The sequence below is a fragment of the Cebidichthys violaceus genome, unplaced genomic scaffold, assembly GCF_023349555.1.
Source record: "Cebidichthys violaceus isolate CVI_PGR_0920_01 unplaced genomic scaffold, fCebVio1.0.p SCAF_74, whole genome shotgun sequence".
In the NCBI taxonomy this organism is placed as follows: domain Eukaryota; kingdom Metazoa; phylum Chordata; class Actinopteri; order Perciformes; family Stichaeidae; genus Cebidichthys; species Cebidichthys violaceus.
The window spans coordinates 40,165-59,601 of record NW_027176958.1 but is presented as its reverse complement, the minus strand read 5'-3'; the positions used below and the strand labels follow the sequence as shown (position 1 = coordinate 59,601).

Genomic DNA, 19,437 nt, shown 5'->3' with positions numbered 1-19,437 from the left:
GCGTTCGTGTCACTATGTAGCAAGCCAGCGATGCTGCTAAGACTCCCCGGCTGGTCACCCAGCTCCACTTCACCAGCTGGCCTGACTTCGGAGTTCCTTTCTCCCCCATCGGAATGCTCAAGTTCCTCAAAAAGGTCAAGGTGGTCAATCCACCCTTCGTCGGGCCTATTGTGGTCCACTGCAGGTACCAGAGCGCTGAGCTAATGGATCATTATCTTGTTGTTGTTTACTTGGATCGAGGCGCTTTTTGCCTGAACATCCCCTTTTTTTAAAATGCTGGTTTTAATTATCCAATTTGTTTCTATGGAGTTAAATATTCTGCTGGAAAACAAACTGTGAGCAATGTCTGGAAACACTGTGAGTGACTATAGCGATACGTTTGTTTTCAAGCACAGACGTCGCTTTGTTTCACTGCTAGCATGCGAGCGTCAGCTGAGGATTGTGGTTTGTTTTGTGTCTCTGCAGCGCTGGTGTCGGGAGGACGGGAACCTTCATCGTAATTGATGCCATGATCGACATGATGCACGCAGAGCAGAAAGTTGACGTGTTTGGGTTCGTCGCTAAGATACGAGAGCAGCGCTCGCAGCTCGTTCAGACAGATGTGAGTTGGAGACGAGTTCCCTCGCATTACACTGATACCCGACAGTGAATGTGTAAATCATCCCTCCTCGAACATCTCTACAATTTAAATTGAGCCCATGCAGATAGTGTTTGTGTGTTCATCGGTTTGTGTGTATTCCCACCTCAGATACAGTACTCGTTCATCTACCAGGCCCTGCTTGAATACTACCTCTACGGAGACACGGAGCTGGACGTGTCCTCTCTGGAGGGACATCTGCACAAACTGCACAACACCTTTGCGAACGGTGACCGGGTCGGCCTAGAGGAAGAGTTTAAGGTAGGATCCGTTATTTCACACTCTGACGCCAAGCTGAGAAATTACTTAAATACGAGGAGCAATTTGTTAAAATTACCTTTCTTAATTTTTACCAACAATGATGGAAAAATAAATACGATACAACGATTTTTTATTTTATTTTATCAAATATATTTGCACAACAAAAAACAACAACTGTGCAAATAAAACCATCTCAGGCAACTGCAGAGAGGATTTACACCATCTTTAGTTGGTGCTTTTCCCCATAGTCCCTCAGAAATTAGACACAAAAACAAATACACAATAGATTAGTTCCTCCAGAGCCATATTTGCTCCATGTGCGGACAAAAAACAGGTCATTTAACATGTACCGTTACCTACATACAGTATACTTACAAAGCACTTGTTTGAAGCCCATTGTTGTTGAAAGGTGTTATACATATAAACTTTATTTATCACTGAAAAAATCAATTCTTACTTGGCTTACCTTTTGCCAGAACCTACTGATTTACCTCTACGATCTTAAACTCAAGCCGTCTATTCTATCTATTTTACAAATTCCCCCCTGAGGATGAATAAAGTATCTATCTATCTTAATTAAATAAATCCTTCTCATTCTTCCAATATCTGTACAATGATCCGGTAACTTTCACCTACTAATTGTGATTCATAATTTTCAGTGTAACTTGTTTTATTTCCCTATTTAGATTTAGGAATAAAAGGATGGTGGATATTTGCAGGTTTGTAACATTCTTGTTTGCTTGATTTCTGCCCAGAAACTGACCAACATGCGAATAATGAAGGAGAACATGAGAACGGGGAACCTTCCTGCCAACATGAAGAAGAACAGAGTTCTGCAAATTATTCCATGTAAGAAAGAAGGAAACCCAAACTTCAAAATACATCTGATGCCTGTTTCGTCTAAACTGGAGGAAGATTAAATTCATTTTGTATAGCCTAAAACAACAAATCACAAATTTGCCTCAGAGGGCTTTACAATCTGTACACATACGACATCCTCTGTCCCGGGACTCTCACATCGGTTCAGGAAAAACATCCCCAAAAAAAATGTAAAAAGAGGAGAAAGAAAGGAGGAGGAGGAGGAGGAGGAGGAGGAGGAGGAGGAGGAAGAAGGATCCCTCTCCTAGGATGGACAGAAGTGCAATAGACGTCATGTGTACAGAATGACACATTCAAAGCATATGACATTATTCATATAATGAGAGCGGTTAGCAGAATAATGATGGACAAATTACAACTACTACTCCTAATAATAGCAGCAGTGGATTTTGACCTCCATATTACTTTGTCTGTCGGTGTCACTATGTATAGAATCTCAACATGTTTTTCCACTCTTGTGCTCTGCAGCCTTGTGTACTTGAGACTCCGCGAACGTGTTTATAAGCTGCTTTATTCCAAATGGTTTTGAAGAGTTTCCTGTTCTATTCCCGTTTCAGATGACTTCAACAGAGTGATCCTCTCCATGAGAAGAGGTCAGGAGTTCACGGACTACGTCAATGCATCTTTCATAGATGTAAGCACCTTTCTTCTTGCATTTATACCTGCAGTAGTTCATGGGTATTGCTGTCAAACACATTGTTGGGCTTGAAAAGCTGATGAAGTGTGTGTGTGTGTGTGTGTGTGTGTGTGTGTGTGTGTGTGTGTGTGTGTGTGTGTGTGTGTGTGTGTGTGTGTGTGTTTTGCGGTGACTCAGGGCTACAGGCAGAAGGACTACTTCATTGCCACCCAGGGCCCTCTGACACACACAGTGGAGGATTTCTGGAGGATGGTGTGGGAATGGAAATGTCACTCCATTGTCATGCTCACGGAGCTCCAGGAGAGGGAGCAGGTTAGCCGTGATAGCTGATGATTAATGGCTACGTTAACCACCACAGCAGTGGAACATAAACCATCTGTGTTCCAATTTCCTGCTTCTTTCACTAAATTCTACTTTTACTATCGGTTCAATGTTTGTGCAGTATTTCATTTTTTTGAACCAAAAGTATATTTACATTCCATGTATTAAGCTGTAGTTGATTGAACAAACACTTAACTCTGCTTTTTGTCTGTTTATTGCAGGACAAATGTTGTCACTACTGGCCCACAGAGGACTCGGTCACCTACGGAGATTACACAGTAGAGTTGAAGGGAGACACTTTGTGTGACACATTCAGTCTGCGAGACTTGGTACTCACCTTTGTCCCGGTAAGCAAATTAACTTTGCGCTATCGCACAGCAGTTAATGAGTCAGCATTTATTGATTTAACATTTTATTTCTTTATAAAGTTATTAACTTTGAGCCAGTAAGATCGGTCCTGCTTAAAATCATGATAGTGTCTAAACTCAAACTGTTTTAATTTCATTGTAATTACTTCCAGTGGTGGAAAAAGTATTTATCATTTGCTCAAATAAAAATACCAATACAATGTGAAAATATGTATTTCTGCATTCTAAATCTTAAGTGAAAGTACAAGAATATTAACAAAAATATCTTAAAGTACTTCCGTTAGTGATATATTACTTATATTACATTATTAGATGGTTATCATTTCTATAAGTTGGTTTATTCCAGTGTTTCCCAACTTAGTTTCACCCAAAGGTTCATCAATATTTGGGTAGTGAGATGATTAATGGAGGTAGGAAAGAAGCAAAAACAAGGTTTCATGTTTTAAAGCTTTCTGTAATTAGCATTTTGCATTTTTGTCATTCGATCATCTTCAAGCCTCTCGCTTTCCTTCAACTGCTTACAATTGCCGGCTCCCACAAACCGTTAACAGTGAAGAAATTAAACTATTGTTAGATTCACGTGTGAATATTTGAAAATCAAAACGCTGTAAAGCCACACAGGATCGAACATTGTTGTCTTATTACAGAGCAAAAAGTCAAGCGAGGACATAGAACTCTTGTGGTCCAGAGGAAATATGGTGGGCAGGATGTGTTTACAATTATCAAGTGAGAGCCTCCCATCTCATATATTTCATTAAATTCCGACCCACATCACCTCTCAGAGGTTCGGTAATACATCCCTGCCTCCCGGAGCAGCGGCCATCAGTCCACCGCTAATCTGCTGCACACTTAACCTACTCCGACATTGCAGCTGCCCTTTCGTTCGCTGCTAATAAATCACATTTGAACGATATTATGATCTCTCGTCCACCTGTTCATTTCTCTCTCAAAGGAGAAACAGACGAGGGTGATCAGGCACTTCCACTTCCACGGCTGGCCGGAGGTCGGCATCCCGGCCGAGGGGAAAGGCATGATTGACATCATCGCCTCGGTGCAGAGACAGCAGCAGCAGTCTGGGAACCATCCCATCGTCGTACACTGCAGGTAGCTTCAAAACACGCACATATCTGAGCCTTTTTTTTTTTTTTTTTTTAAATGGCAGTTGTGATGTTTTGTTTTGCATATGATGGATTCATAGTGCTTGAATTAGCTTCAAAGAGTTTCTTGTGTTTGTGTGCTGCAGTGCTGGTGCAGGGCGAACAGGTACGTTCATTGCACTGAGCAATATCCTGGAGCGAGTCAAGGCAGAAGGCCTGCTGGACGTGTTCCAAACTGTGAAGAGTTTACGCATGCAGAGGCCTCATATGGTCCAAACTGTGGTAAGTATCAACACAACCGGATCCTAATGAAGATTAAGTGCTACAAAAATGGAGAAAAACGTAGAAAAACGTTCATCACCTGCTGTTTCTAGCTTTATGTTGAAGGAAACTAACACCTAACCTATTATCTTTTCTCTATTTATTCCATAGGAACAATATGACTTCTGCTACAGGGTGGTACAAGACTTTGTGGACATTTTCTCGGACTATGCCAATTTTAAATGATGAGATTTGCCTTAAACATGGTTTTTAATGTTGTTTTCTAAAGCTGGTCTGTCAGTTTAATGTGTTTCTTTAACTTGGTCAAATGATCTATTTTGCTATGCACTTGTCCTACCATTAACTCCATCCTCGCTGTAATATATTGTATGTCAGTGGATGAAAATTGTAAATGAAAAAAAGTTAGATTAATAATGTATATTTCACATCATGTATGATAATTATTTTGTCATGAAGTGTTTGTTTTCTTTTTCAGTTTTGTTGTATAATACTGTATTTTAAATGTTTATCTAAGTGTTATTTTGGATTGACCACGTAATATTTTTAAAAGTTGTAGTTATTGTAAATGTATTTATGTATTGACCATGACATTCCAATCTTGAGTTTGGAGAAAACGACGGGAATGTTAACATTTTTATTTTTTATTTTTATGTAAACATAGTCATCGTTTCATTTATTGATGACTTCTATCTGAGATTAGAGGCGATATTTAATCTACATGCCCATCACGAACGTGATACTCTTTCCAATGGAAATATGGTCAGAAAAGAATGAATCATTTCAGCCATAATGCCAAGAACGTAAAGTTATGCAACAGAGGCTAAGATGACGAAACGGGTTGATTTCCAATATGGATTCAGGCAGGAGTTTCAGTTCGACGTATCCCAGTCATGAAATACCATTAAACTGGTTTTGTACCTCAAAAAAGAAAGTGGTATGCAACTGCATTTAACATGGATGTAACAGTCTGCCTTTTGTCCGTAGACAGCAAAAAGTATTTTTGCTAAAATGACTGCACATTAAAAAGCACATAACTAAGCCTTTTGCCAAGAACCTGCAATGTTCAAGAATATGTTTGCTTTATTTGTATTATAGATAATTTCAGAAATCAGTGCCATATGTACTTTTTTTTTTTTTTTTTTTAAGACTTGGAAAAGTAGAACAACCCTTAGGTAAAGGCCAGTGATCCTAAGATAAGCTAAGTGTGGTCGCTTCATGCAGTATAGACAGGAAAGTACTTAGCAGAGTCCTGTAATAGCAAAAACAACAATACTCCTGTGTGGCGCTTCAGTGCCTGCTTAATGCCAGAGCAACAAAAAAAAAAAACACCCCAAACTATCAATGTTGAGGGACTTTATATCTTTCAGAATACATGAGAATGTTTCATAGAAAATGATCTAATGGTAGTACAATTCATAGGAAAGCATCTGAATGTGAAACGGCTTTTCTATGCAGAAACCCCCATCTATCTGGTACTCCAAACTGAAACCAAACACGTGGAATGATTTGATCCCGCTCTGCTTTAATCCTCAATGAAATGTGTAATTGTGTTAATGCTGCATGTAAATACTACATGACAAAGTGCTGACATTGTGAAGGTGACTGAGCAGCAGGGAACTGTCAAGTGATTGGTCATTTTTGTGTGCTATCTGTCTGTGGGAGGTGCAGTAGAGAGACTTAACTAAACAGCCCTTGGTTTTTTTTTTTCAGTCTATGCCTTCCTTTTTCAGAAAATTGAGAATACTCAGTTTAACCTACAGCTCTTTGCCTTTGTTCTGTGGGTGGTCTAACCACTTTTGGATACTCAATGTCTTTCAAATGCAATTGCAGTATTAAATTCATCTGAAAATGCTTTGGGCTGTCAGTGAAATTTTCTTTGGATGTCTTAGCTGTGGTTTGAAAGAAAGAAAAAAAAAACGTATAAACAGCTTATTAAAAGAAATGTCAGACTATAATAAAAAAACATCATGATATAACATGAAATTTCAGGACACGTCATAAAAAGGTCAGTAAAGTAAGTCATTCAAAAGTCATAGTATAGCATGTCGAAAAAAAAGTCAATTAAAAGTCATAGTATGTCGAAAAAAGTCATAGTATAGTATGTCGAAAAAAAGTCATAAAAAAGTTACAGTATAGTATGTCGAAAAAAAGGTCATATAGCATGTCATAAAAAAGTCATAGTATAGCATGTCGAAAAAAAGTCATAAAAAAGTCATAGTGTAGTATGTCGAAAAAAAAGTCATATTATAGCATGTCATAAAAAAGTCATAGTATAGCATGTCGAAAAAAAAAATTGTCATGAGACATTTATAGTAAAGCATGTCAAAATAGTATAGTATGTTGAAAAAAAGCCTTAAAAAAAGTCATAGTATATTTTGTCAAAAAAGTCACTCAAGGATTCAAGGATCATTTATTGTCATGCAACACAGGGACGCCCAACCATATGCAGTTATAGCTCATTTGCAACACAAGAAAAGCATGACAAACAAAACCAAACAAAAACAGAAGTGCATTCCTGTTTTTCTTTTTTTTTTTCATTTGCATCATAAGGAATATAAACAGCAGCAACACAAACCAATTCTCTGGGCAGGTAATATGACCGACATCTAAACATAACAAATTTGACATCGGGAAAACATTATCCATCAACTTTGACTATGTTTGAGTCCCCCTCCTCGCGTACTGTGCTCTGTCCAGCGGTCCTCCCGTCAAGTGCAGCTTCATCTGGGATGCAACAATGGAGCCAGGTTTCTGTAAAGATGTGGACAAAAACCGACCTCCCGTTGCTGTGGAGTGGCCTTTGGTCCTTGCTGGGTTAGCTTAGCTACCATCTCGGCTCTCCTCCCTCTCCTCACTGGGGCAGTTTGGTGGCATTTTGTCTGGCGGTGACTGTCTCAAAGTCCACTGCACTTGATCCCCATGCTCCTTTTTCCTGTGTTGATGAATGTATTCTGTCATATGCCAGTAGTGCCCAGGTAATGAACATGAAAAAAAACAACAGATGAAGAAAAAAGATTTAACAAAATTCATGGGAGATACCGGCTGCAGCATGCACCCGAGCCGCATTGCCATGAATGCAATGCAGTAGCATAGAATGTTAAAAATTATTATAAAAAAGTCATAGTATAAAATGTTAAAAATAAGTCATAGTATAGCATGTCTAAAAAAGTTTAAAAAAAAGTCATAGTATAGCATGTTGAAAAAGGAAAAAACAAAAGTCATGGTATAGCATGTTGAAAAAAGTCACAGTATAGTATGTTGAAAAAGGTAAATAAAAAGTCATGGTATAGCATGTTGAAAAAAGTAAAAAAGAAAAGTCATAGTGTAGTATGTCGAAAAAAGTAAAAAACAAAGTCATAGTATAGCATGTCGAAAAAAGGAAAAAACAGTCATAGTATAGCATGTCAAAAAATGGAAAAAAACAGTCATAGTATAGCATGTCAAAAAATGGAAAAAAACAGTCATAGTATAGCATGTCGAAAATGGAAAAAAAAAGTTATAGTATAGCATGTCGGAAAAAAAAAGTCACAGTATAGCATGTCGAAAAAAAAAAGAGTTACAGTATAGCATGTCGAAAAAAAACCAAAACGTTATAGTATAGCATGTCGGGGGAAAAAAGTCATAGCATAGTATATCAAAAAAAATTAATAGAAGTCACAGTATGATAAAAAAGAAGAAAAAAAGTCACAAAATAGTCATAGTATCTTAGAAAGTTATAGTATAGTATGTTGAAAATATTCATAAAAAAGTCCCAGTATAGTTTGTCAAAAAAAGTTCTGAAAAAGTCACGATATAGCTTGTGGTAAAAAGCTCATGAAAAGCAAGTTTAATACCAGCGGGGACAGAAAAAACACAATAAGATGAATTCACAAGAAGTACCGGCGATTTGGTTAAAAAAAATACAACTGACTGTAACAAAAAACCTCAAACTAATTCAAAACATGCACGATAACAAAGGAGTCCAGTGTTTCCTGTCTGTATCACTCCAGTTTGCATATTTCCATTCAGTTCACTGAAAAATCCTCATTTGAGATACTTTCAGCATCACCTTCTGCTCTCAGACTGTCAGCAACAATCACCTAAAATTAAAAAGATGTTGACCTATGTAAGTAATACTTTAGGCCAACAGAGGGCAGTGTACCTCAATATATATGTAGAGGAAAATTCTATTCATTAAAAGGGAAAATTCAACTGATAATACAATGTACATTTTTGTAAAACAATACCACTCAGTCGTAAGTCATTTCAGGCTATCCTGACTCGTTAAAGAGTGAGACCCCCTGTGGTGATGTAATAACCACAAATGTTGAGGCTGCTCTATAGATGGTGAATAATGCGTCAACTCTACACGTCAACATGAAAAGAATGTGACTCAAATTATAGATATTGAACCATAAATGCATTTAAGTTGCGTTCGCTTGAAAAAAAAAAATGATTTTCACAACACACAATCGGAAGCCGTCACATGACCTCACTAGATCTGCTCACTGTAACAAAAAAATGTCCCTTCCACGTGAATCCCCACAATCTTTTCTGTACTGCTTTCCACTAAATGTAAAGCCATTTCTACAGAAATGACCAAACACAGATACTTCATTACAAGACAAGAAAGTTCCCCTTTCAGAGTGTCACATGATGCATGAACAAAACAACAATCTCCTATTTCCATGTATAAATGTGTGCTGACGTACAGCTTTTATCCATGCAATTGCCACCAGTCAATAACGGGGAGGAGTATATTTCAGCTATTTCTGCCAAACAATCATGTTTCTTATTTTGCACAAAAAATTCAAGTGACAAAAAGCCTCTTTGTTGACAATTTCTATTTCCTCTAGGGCCAGGCGCCATGGTAACACTCCTCAGCGGGATGGGCTGTAACCCAAAAAAAGGTCAGCACGGATGAAGAGGTCATATGAATTATGTATTAACCCTAACTCACGCTCTCTTTTTGATTGACCTCCAACTCATTATATTTTGTCATTCACAAGGCTTCCCATTTTCTTCCTGATATAATATGGAACATGAGCCATTTATGGGCAGGGTGCCCTGCGCTGTGACCCCTCTGCTGAAATGCTTTCATGTGTGGCTTAGGAAACTCATTTCTTATTACACTATGGGTTTGTGTATGTCAAGCAAATTCTTTCCACGAGTTCTGTCAGTTTTTCCCCCAAAACTTGCTCACATTCCTTTCACCATCTCCAGGAACACAATACAGATAGAAAAACCACAGAAAAAGAGGATACAAGTATCTGAATCTTTTAAATATTGTATACTACAAGAGGGTGGTTTCTAACATCTCAACCTGACCATGTTAGCACGGTCTACACTCGTGTCTCGGTGTGGCTGTGGATGATGAAAAGAGACAGGCACAGGGTAGAACATGGAGAACCGTTAATATCCTAAGAATGAACCAGAGATCCTGTCAGTCAGTCGTCTACTTCACATCCCTGAGTCACTGGTTTCATAATGACTTATTGTTAAATTTATTTTCATTCTATTATCACTCTGTCTTCCTCTCCCTGTCTCTTTTTCACAGCTTCAGTATCTTGCTACACTTAAGTCTTACCATAATTCAATCAGGGAGCTCTTACTGGGATGTTGATGTTACACAATGCCCCACAAAAAGCATTGCGAGTGTTATCATATTCCTCCTTTGTTCTATCATGCAAATATGCTTTTTTTTAAGCTTCTTTTTCAGGAAATACAGGGGGAGCTCTGATGAACTAACTGCTTGGTTTGAAACCAAAATAATAAAACACAGATGGAAAGAGAATGGTTAAAAGCCAATATGTTTGTCATTTATGTAATGTATTGTGAGGCTGCTTTCTTTAATGCTACTTAAGGGATAAGCCATCGAATAAAAACCTAAAGTTAGTAGGGCTGAGATCTCTGATGACAATGCAATGTCAAGGTGTGAGTTGTTAGTATAACTATGATATTGGATATTGTACTTTTTAGAGCTAAAGTAAGTATACAAGTTAAATTGTGAAGGGCCCTAAACCTGACCCCTGTGGGACACCGCATTCTGTTCTGATTTCAAGTTACTAAGGGTTATGTAAAAGTCTCCATCTTTCAAATTACAGATAAATCAAGTTGACCACAGTTAGAATACCCTCAACTGTGTCGAATTAAGTGAACTATAACATAAACCAAACCAGCATCATTGCTAATTAAGTGGGCATTGGCGTCAAGCTAATTGTGCTGTAGCATGAAAACCTGACAAAAAAAACAAAAACACATCCAAGAATAGTTGCTCGAGGACACAAGAAAAGAAAAGCTGGTTATTAGCCTATAATTACTAACTGCAGAGTTAACGACGCAATACTTTATTGCCTTGTCAACATTGTTAGTGAGAAACTGCTTTAATGAAGGCCAATAAAAACAAAACAATAAGACATAAAAACATCATTATCGGAACTGAGAAGAAAGAATCAAAACACATAAAAGTCATTAACAGCGCTCCAGACTACATTAGAAATCTTTTCAACCGCGAGCGACTCAGCTGCATTAAAACATACATAGCGCTGCTAATATTAGTCTGGTTAGAATCAACACAATTGATGAAAAGAGATGATTTAGAAAGTTTGTACCTTCGGTTGTTTTCAATCTGGACCTTATTTTCCTGTGTTTGCGTCTAAGAACAATCTGGAATAATTGTGACAGCGAGGGCAATTTAACGTTATGTTCACTAAAAGTGCTTAATTTTTCTACTGACAAGCTCAGCTTGTTATTATAGTCCTGCTCAAGGAGAAGTCTTATTGTTGAAATGTTAATATCGGGCAGAAACATGTCCCACTCCCCGGCAACACATCACCTTGCGAGATTGAAGAACGAAATGGGAAAATAGGGTTCAGATTGAAAAAAATATATAGTGCAATACCATTCTTTAAGTTGTTGCCATTTGTCATTATAATCACATGAATCCTTAGATTCTGCCATGCCAATTGTCTCTATGTATTATTCTTGCTGTAATATGTCGAGGAACACAACATTCCCAAACTTCATTGTGCCATCTTTGGCCAACAAGCTGAGATGTAAATCTTCCTTTATATTGTCAGAAAAGCTCAATGAAAATAAACTAAACGATACAGAAGTAAATCTGCCCACACAGCTACCTCCAGTGGTACTTCATGATGAGAGTGCTTACTGGCAGTCCCAGATAGGGCCTTGTCCATCTGGGTTACACAGCCGAACAGCATCACGATACAGACTGCGAGGCGGAGGTCTGACACCACAGAGTCGGAAGTCTCTGGCCAGAGGGACTCATGAAAAATTAAAAACGAGTCAGTGCGTGTTTTTGATGCATGTGCCAAAAAGGGAGGAAACAAACGCACAGTCACAGCCAAGATGCTTCACGAACAACCCTGTCCAGCTGTTCCCGACGCGGCATGTAGGGTAAAACACCACATTTAACCTCTTAAACCACAGAAAATGACCTTTGATGTGCTTTTTTTAAATATTGGATCATGTTTGCCTCCCATTTGTAAGTGGGAGACATGGCGGTGCCAAGAAACCACATTCTTCACTAACGGCTCTCTAATAAAGCATTCGGGGAGCATTCAGTTTATGAAAATCTAACACTTTTTTTTTTGTTTTTTAAATGAAATACAAATTGCTTGATGTACAGCATTTAACCAAAGCCACCAAAGTTGACTGATAGCATTTGTGTTGTTGCTTCATTTCCAGAGGACAACGTTCTAATACAGTAAAAGCAGTCCATTGAGCTTGAAACATCAGCAAATAAAATACAACAGGAAACAGAGCATTCCCTGATTATGCAGCTTGTTGACATATGTTAATGGAGTGACAATACAAAACTGAATAATGTACAGGGATCATTTCCAAGAGGTCAGCGTAGATGAACAAAACACATTAAACATGAAATATTGTTGATATGGTTGCATTCCATTAAAAAAAAAAAGCCCTCTGCGCGCCACTCAAGAAGAGAGGCCGTATAATTCAAGCTTTGATTTATTGCTCGTCATGTTCCAGCGATTGCTGATTAAATATGCGGTCCAGTAAACGTCATGAGGACCTTCCTGGAAACCCTCTCAGTTCCCTCTTCTGTCTGTCAGTCGGTTTCCCCTTCGTATCCCTGAGGTACCGCTAGATGTTGCATCAGTAAGCAATTCGTAAAATGCGGAAACGATCAATTGTGAAAGGCCTCAAAGACATTCTAGCTCATTGTGCTTGCAAAGGTTTCAGCAAGTTGATGCTCTTGCTTTCAGATAACACACACACACACACACACACACACACTCTTATACTTTTCATGGTGCTGATGTTCCATTACCATTCAGATGTGTCACATTATGTCTCCCACTCAGAAATGCATTAGATGTTGCTCCGTGCTACAGTAAACCTCTGGTGTTTGCCTTTGAAGAAGAAAAAGGGTGAGTCCAGGAAGACAAATATCTTTAGAAAACACCTGCGAGCCAACAAGGACTCAATATGCTAGACCTTGATCAAATATTGGGATCCTTGTGCTTGTTTGAGGATGAAAGGGGTGTGGTTTTCAGTAGACCAGTGTCAACACTTAAAAGATGCTAAGGACAATGAAAAGTTCTCCATGAAAGCACATCCTGATGAGGTGATCTTCTGCAGGATGTGCTGAAGGAGTCGGTAAATGTCATGTGACTTTAGATGCACCTGATCAATTAGCTTTACCTTGTGAGTTGGGATGAGATGTTGAGGTGGTAGGGATTTTAGTCAAAGTGGCACGACGTCCCACAAAGCCCAATCAGAGATGATCCGTGAAAGACTTGTGGAGTATTAATATACAGTAAAGCTGAACCACTTTGGCTCATTGGGCCAAAACTCCACTTGACAAACAACACAGTGATGTACTTTTTTTTTTTCAAAACACTTTCTTTCTTTAGTACTTCGTATACCTTTTTAACTATTATTTTAAACGGTACCAATTTGGACCAACCAGATCAGCACTTATGGAGACACTTGGACTAACTAGAGATGAACTTGGGTAGAAGGACACTTGGAACCGACTAGACGGGTACATGAGGGCACTTTAGACTCAACTTAGCCCAAGTAGCTGAGGCAGTGATCCCCCCCCCCCCCGCGCACACCCTGCCCTCTCACTGCACTCACCACTGGATAAATAGATATTTACCGTCGCTAATGATGATTTTCATATTTAGTGACAGGCTGATGGAGCGTTTACAGATTCGAGCTGAACGAGAGGACATTACTGCCATCTTGAAGGAAATACCCAGGATGTCATTTAGAAAATCATTAAGTGAGGATTACTGTTGTTATAATTATGTGCGTTTTGTCTTCTATCACTGCACAAATTACTGGGAGAGCTCCAAGCTAAATAATACAAACAAAGCATTTCCCCAATACCACTTGTACTGCTATACACATTAGAGTGCATACTAATCACACTCGTATATTAACGCTTTATCGCTGATGGTGGCAGATTTTTTTCTCACACAAGTATCAGTGCTGGTTTATTGTTGTGGTTAAAGTGCAGCCTGGTGTGGGAATTTGAATTGTACTTCCCCCCCCCCCACCCCACCGCACCCCTGTGACGATGGCTCAAAAACAGATGCAGCTTTGTTTTTCAGCCTTGGTAAAAGTGTGTGTCAAGCACACACACACACACACACACACACACACACACACACACACAGGTAGTGTCAATGCCATGGCTCTTGACTCATGGCCTCTTTATCATCCTGAGCTGAAAGAATTCAGACTTTATGCCTTTTAGAGTTAACTTTATAGGCTCTGTATTTGAGGTTAAAGACTTCATTGGAGTCATTAAGAGACCAATTTCTTTCAACAGCGTTGAGTTTACATCTATAAAAAGAAGAGGGTGCCGGCTACCAAGGATTAAACGCAGAGTTCACCCGCTGCCTTTTCTCCAGATCCCTCCAGCTCCCATCCAGATCTAACAGTGCTTTCATGTTTGACCCAGTTTAACAAGACGGAGGCAATGACAAAGAGAAAGAGAGGCAGAAGGAAAACGATGGAAAAGACACCGGTGGGAGAGAACGTGAGGTGTTAAAAGGGAGATGCAAAAAAGTGGAGAAAGGAGCAAACGCAGGAACACTGAGTGAAAGAGTGACAGTGGCAAAGATAATGACAAAGGTGTAGAGAGAGAGAGAGAGAGAGAGAGAGAGAGAGAGAGAGAGAGAGAGAGAGAGAGAGAGAGAGAGAGAGAGAGAGAGAGAGGAAAAGGAAAGGCGACTGGGAAGGAGGGGATTGGGTTGAGCAGAAGGGAGGAGGGAAGCTCTGCTTCTCCTAATAAAGCGAGTGTATGTGAAAGGAGGTGCTGAAAAGCATTAGACTGAGCAGAGAGCTGTGTTACCAGAGAGAGAGAGAGAAAGGACGAGAGAAAGAGTGAGAGAGAGAGAGAGAGGGGGGGAGACAGAGAGGAGAGAGAGAGGAAGGAAGAGAGAGGGTTAGAGAGAAAGAGTGAGAGAGAGAGAGAGGGGGAGACAGAGAGGAGAGAGGGGGCAAAGAATAGAAAGAGCATTGTGTTGCTGCTGAGAAAGAACCCATGTCTGCACAAAGAGGTAGGTGTACTGCTATGACTGACACACACACACACACACACACACACGAGCAGGAAGTCCTGATCACACAGTGCATCCAGCAGCAGGATGTACCAGAAGCTGGTACAGAAAATGTTAAGTATCAGGTGAGTGTGTGTTCTCTTCCAACTGTGTGACTTGCCTTATTGCATGTAGCAGCTGTGTAGCAGTGTGAGGCAGGTGTGTGACTTTTCCACAGCATGTGCGTAAGGACGGCATAAGCAGGTGCCTCTCTCTCTGTGCGTGTGTGTGTGTGTGTGTGTGTGTGTGTGTGTGTTGCATGTGGCATTCAGCAGGAGGTTTAGTGTCTGTGTGTGATTGTTTGTGAGGATAAACAGTGACACGCTTACAGAAGCACTCGCAAGACCATGTGAGGTTTACGGTAGTTTATCAGGGCAGAGTGCATGTGACTGAGGGTAATGTGCGCAACTTTATCTGATTAATTGAATTGGGGTTGGTATGAGTTTATGTTTGACTTATGGTCTAATTGCTTTTTGCTGACAAGTCCAATGCGAACAATAAGAGCAGAGTTTCGTGAGATGTATCAAATATGAAATGCACATATATGCTCCGTTTTAGACTTTTAGGTATCGGTGAATTCAAGGATCTTTAGACAATCTCAGAAGTCACGTTTGTAGAGGTTTGGTTTCACAATGAGACACCCGGCTCCTCGTGTAGATTAAAAGGGTAAATTCACCCAAATTACAAAAAAAAGAAAATAATTGTATGCCATGCAGATAGTTTGGATCTTATGTGTGCTGAGGTTTTTGTCTCTTACATCTTATTATAATGCAGAGATATGGAATTCCATTTGTGGAACTCGCTTTGAACTATTGGTGAAAACAATTGTTTCCAAAAATGATTTCCAAGATATTCTGGTAATTATTTTTTTAACTATGGTCTAAATGGTCAAATGGATGAGCACCACTATTGTTTGTTTGTGACTTGCTCCCTTTAATATAAATTAATAATATCCTTTGCCCCCAACAAGTGTTATGCTATTCAGGTATCAATGAATTCAAGGATGTTTGGACAATCTGGAATATATATAAAAGTCACATTTGCTAATGTTAAGTGGCTGATATCTTATCCAAACTGTCACGATAAGACTCTCCATGCAGATTAAAATTACAACAGAATTGTGCGTCATGCAGATAGTTTTGGTTTTAAATGCTGAGATTTTAAAATATATAGTGTCTCTTCAATTTCAATGCAACAATGGATTTATTTATTTTTTTTGTTGGTCTCTGCTGGAGGTCAAGGTAGACCAGACGGGGTTAGTGTCAGTCCGTCCTGTAGGCGAGGTCAGGCTGGTCTGGACACCAGTGAGGACAGACCACTTCCCTGTGGCGGGCAGAGACGCTTCCTCTCTTTTCTAATCATATGACGGTGCCAGAGGTTCCCTTTTTCCAGGAAGCAGCAGACGATGCGGTTTCACAACAGCCGGGGCAAGAGTTTATTTATTTATAGAGACGAGTGTTGTTGTCTCTTTTTTTAACGTTTAGGACAAACAAAAGTTTACGTGATTTAATTGGGAAAAACTTGAAGCAAGAAGCCCAGAGACAACTCAAGGACACCGTGATCAGAGGCACAATGGTGTGAGATGTGTTCATGCTCGAGGAGGACAGGCACACAATAGATGTTTGTGGGTATATATGCAAGCGTGTTAAGTTTGGGGATACACTGATACCACTTTTTTTTCCAGACCAAGTACTTATGAGTACTTGTCGATACAGAGTATTGAAAATGTCTTATTTTCAATAGATGTTTCTCACTTTCTGATTTAATATACAACATGATGATGTTGCTGACATTCAAAATTGTGTTAAAAAAAAAAAAGAAAGAAAAACTCCGAGGAGCTGCTTGTGACATTAATTATTAGAATAGCTGGCCCACCTTAAATGTCAGTCCACCTTAAGTGCGCCGGGGTCATCCGGAGTTGTTAACTTTGGAGCTAATCTTCTTCACTTTATTCATCAACTGGCTGAAAAACAAGACACAGGAGCTTAGCTTGGGTCTGCTTATGAAATCAATCAAGTGCAAGAATTCAATCCATCATATGCAGTTTGCGCTTCCTGTCCATCATTGTTAAGTGCTTTTGATTCAAATGATTTTCATCCTTCCTTTCCTTCTTGAGGCCTTTACACTCCGGGGGCGTTTTTTTTTTCTTCTTCATGCAATTCACTTGAACATCAATACATATATATATATATGTATATATATATATATATATATATATATATATATATTTTTTTTTTTTTAAATGGTACTCATGAATACTTTCACACAGAATAGACAAAGTTCTGCAGTAAAAAAAGTTTTTGGAATAGGGTTAATTTTTCTGAACTTTTTCACAGCAAATAAAAGACATCAACAAATGCTTAAAGTTACACCTTTATAAATATATATATATATATATATATATTTATTTATGAAAAGAACAATAACACTGAGGTCTAAACCAAGATGGCAAACTTTATTACTCCTTTCAACCTCGACAAAGGCAGGGCAGACCAGACCCACTCCTTCCCTTCACAATAAAAGCCCTAGACAAATATTGAAAAATTAGCACTTGCTAAACAATTTTACGGCAGATACTCGTTTACTAAAAATGTTGTGCGTGACTTTACGTCTGTGTGTCCACACACAGGCCGATGACTCGCCTAACCATCAAAACAGCACAACGAATGTAAGACCTGCCTCGTCATTATGAAACAGCCACGCTCGACTCTCGACCAGCGTCACCCTTTGAGTCATCGCTGAGTTTAAAGTAACAACCCCGGTTCAAAACACCCTCCTTCGATCTCTTCCTCTGCTGCTTTTGTATCTCTTTATCACATGAGATTTATGAGCCTGTAGTCTCAGATCAACATGGGCGGAGGCTCTTATGTCACAGAGTATGTCCTGACCGGACAGGGCTTCAACACGCTGCCAGCATAAACTCCGTAGTCGTGTGGTACTTTGTGTGAGGATGGCACAATAGGCAAACCTATAAACTGTGTATCTTTGCCTTTACGTGTATATGTGTGTGTGTGTGTGTGTGTGTGTGTGTGTGTGAGGCCCTGTGTTTGTATGAGAACTTTAATGTGCTGTACTGTGTAAACCTACAAAAAAAAACAGTTTGAACTTTAGACTTCTTTTGGCAGAATGAGGTCATTTGCTGTTTTTTTTACATCAGTGATGTAATTCAGGTTTAGGTATTAGGGAATGAATGTAGTCAACGGTCAACTTGAGGCAAGAAGAATGTCTTTGTGCTGCGAACGGTGTGTTTTCTGACGCAGTTGTTGGTCGTTGTTTTTGTGTGTGTGTGTGTGTGTGTGTGTGTGTGTGGGGGGGGGGGGTGATCTGAACGCTGCTTGTCTAAGCAACGCTCACTTCTTCCGCAGGCAACAGATGTTAATGTTAAAGCTCGAGTTTCCCTTGACCGTACCTTACAAGTAAACGTTAGATCAAAGTTAGTTAGCTTGTTAAAAAAAACTCTTAAAATGCTTAAAATGTTTGCATTCAACTCATTAAAAAAAAGGACCCCGAGAGACACACTTAGTGAGAGCAGATGTTATGTTTCTCAGAGCGGTCCTTTTTTCCACTACTCCCGTCTTTCCTCATAGTTTGAACCATCCTAACCTCCCGTTGACACTACATTTCTGTTTACAGAAGGGTCCGGAAATGGAAAGAGTGCACAGGCTTTTCATGTGTTTTGGATATGGGGACACTTTGTTTGATCAAAAAAAAAAAAAAAAAGTCATATTGCCGAAATTTGATGGCTGAGGAGTCAAGACTCTACGTTTTTCGAAATGGGTATACTAGCATTACTTTCAGTTTATCATATTGACGTCGGCTTTACAATATCGCCCACAACTGGATTTGTAATGAACTGCAATAAACCTGAGCTTCTGTGGTTTAAATACTGTAAAATTACCCTCTTCCATTTTATAATGCCTTTGGTTTAAAGTAGCGCAAACGTATTGTAATCAGAAGAGTTAACCTTGGTTTTAGGCTTGAGATTAGACTAGGTTTGGGATTGACCAAGGCTTGGGGTTAGGCATGCAGTTGGGGTAATTGGGGGAATGTGTTATATCAATACAAATCCTCACAACTACAGACTACAGATCTGTGTGTTCTTGCGGCCTAAAAGCCTGCGGTCCAGCCAGTGTTGACGTTCCAAGAGAGTTCCTCTGTGATCTCATGCATTTCATTCATTTCTTAGGTAAGTTCTGCTTTCTGTCTCAACATGTCTTCATGACTATGTATCTGTATCGAGCTGCCAACGGCATCATCATCATCATCATCATCATCAGTAAGCGGTGACACACAATGCACTAATAGTCTGTCTCTTTAATTTATGAGGACATTTGACTGGACGTGAAATGTTCCTCTCAAACCCGACTGGACGGAGAGG

General features: G+C 39.3%; 2 protein-coding genes across 4 annotated transcripts in view; both read left to right on the top strand.

Annotated features, from left to right (window-relative positions):
* The window catches only part of LOC137892028 (receptor-type tyrosine-protein phosphatase epsilon-like), a 48,866-nt gene extending 42,532 nt beyond the window's left edge, over nt 1–6,334 (top strand). For all 3 annotated transcript variants that reach the window (XM_068736919.1, XM_068736918.1, XM_068736920.1), the window contains 10 exons: nt 21–184; nt 466–601; nt 749–898; nt 1,654–1,747; nt 2,335–2,411; nt 2,592–2,726; nt 2,957–3,082; nt 4,056–4,207; nt 4,347–4,482; nt 4,633–6,334. In XM_068736919.1, the coding sequence (XP_068593020.1) occupies nt 21–184; nt 466–601; nt 749–898; nt 1,654–1,747; nt 2,335–2,411; nt 2,592–2,726; nt 2,957–3,082; nt 4,056–4,207; nt 4,347–4,482; nt 4,633–4,707 (1,245 nt within the window). In that variant the 3' untranslated portion in view covers nt 4,708–6,334. The remainder of the gene's footprint in view (nt 1–20; nt 185–465; nt 602–748; nt 899–1,653; nt 1,748–2,334; nt 2,412–2,591; nt 2,727–2,956; nt 3,083–4,055; nt 4,208–4,346; nt 4,483–4,632) is intronic.
* A 12,949-nt stretch (nt 6,335–19,283) lies between these two features.
* The window catches only part of LOC137892016 (ectonucleoside triphosphate diphosphohydrolase 1-like), a 4,895-nt gene continuing 4,741 nt past the window's right edge, over nt 19,284–19,437 (top strand). Inside the window, exon 1 of the mRNA XM_068736905.1 lies at nt 19,284–19,335. Within this exon, the coding sequence (XP_068593006.1) occupies nt 19,284–19,335 (52 nt within the window). The remainder of the gene's footprint in view (nt 19,336–19,437) is intronic.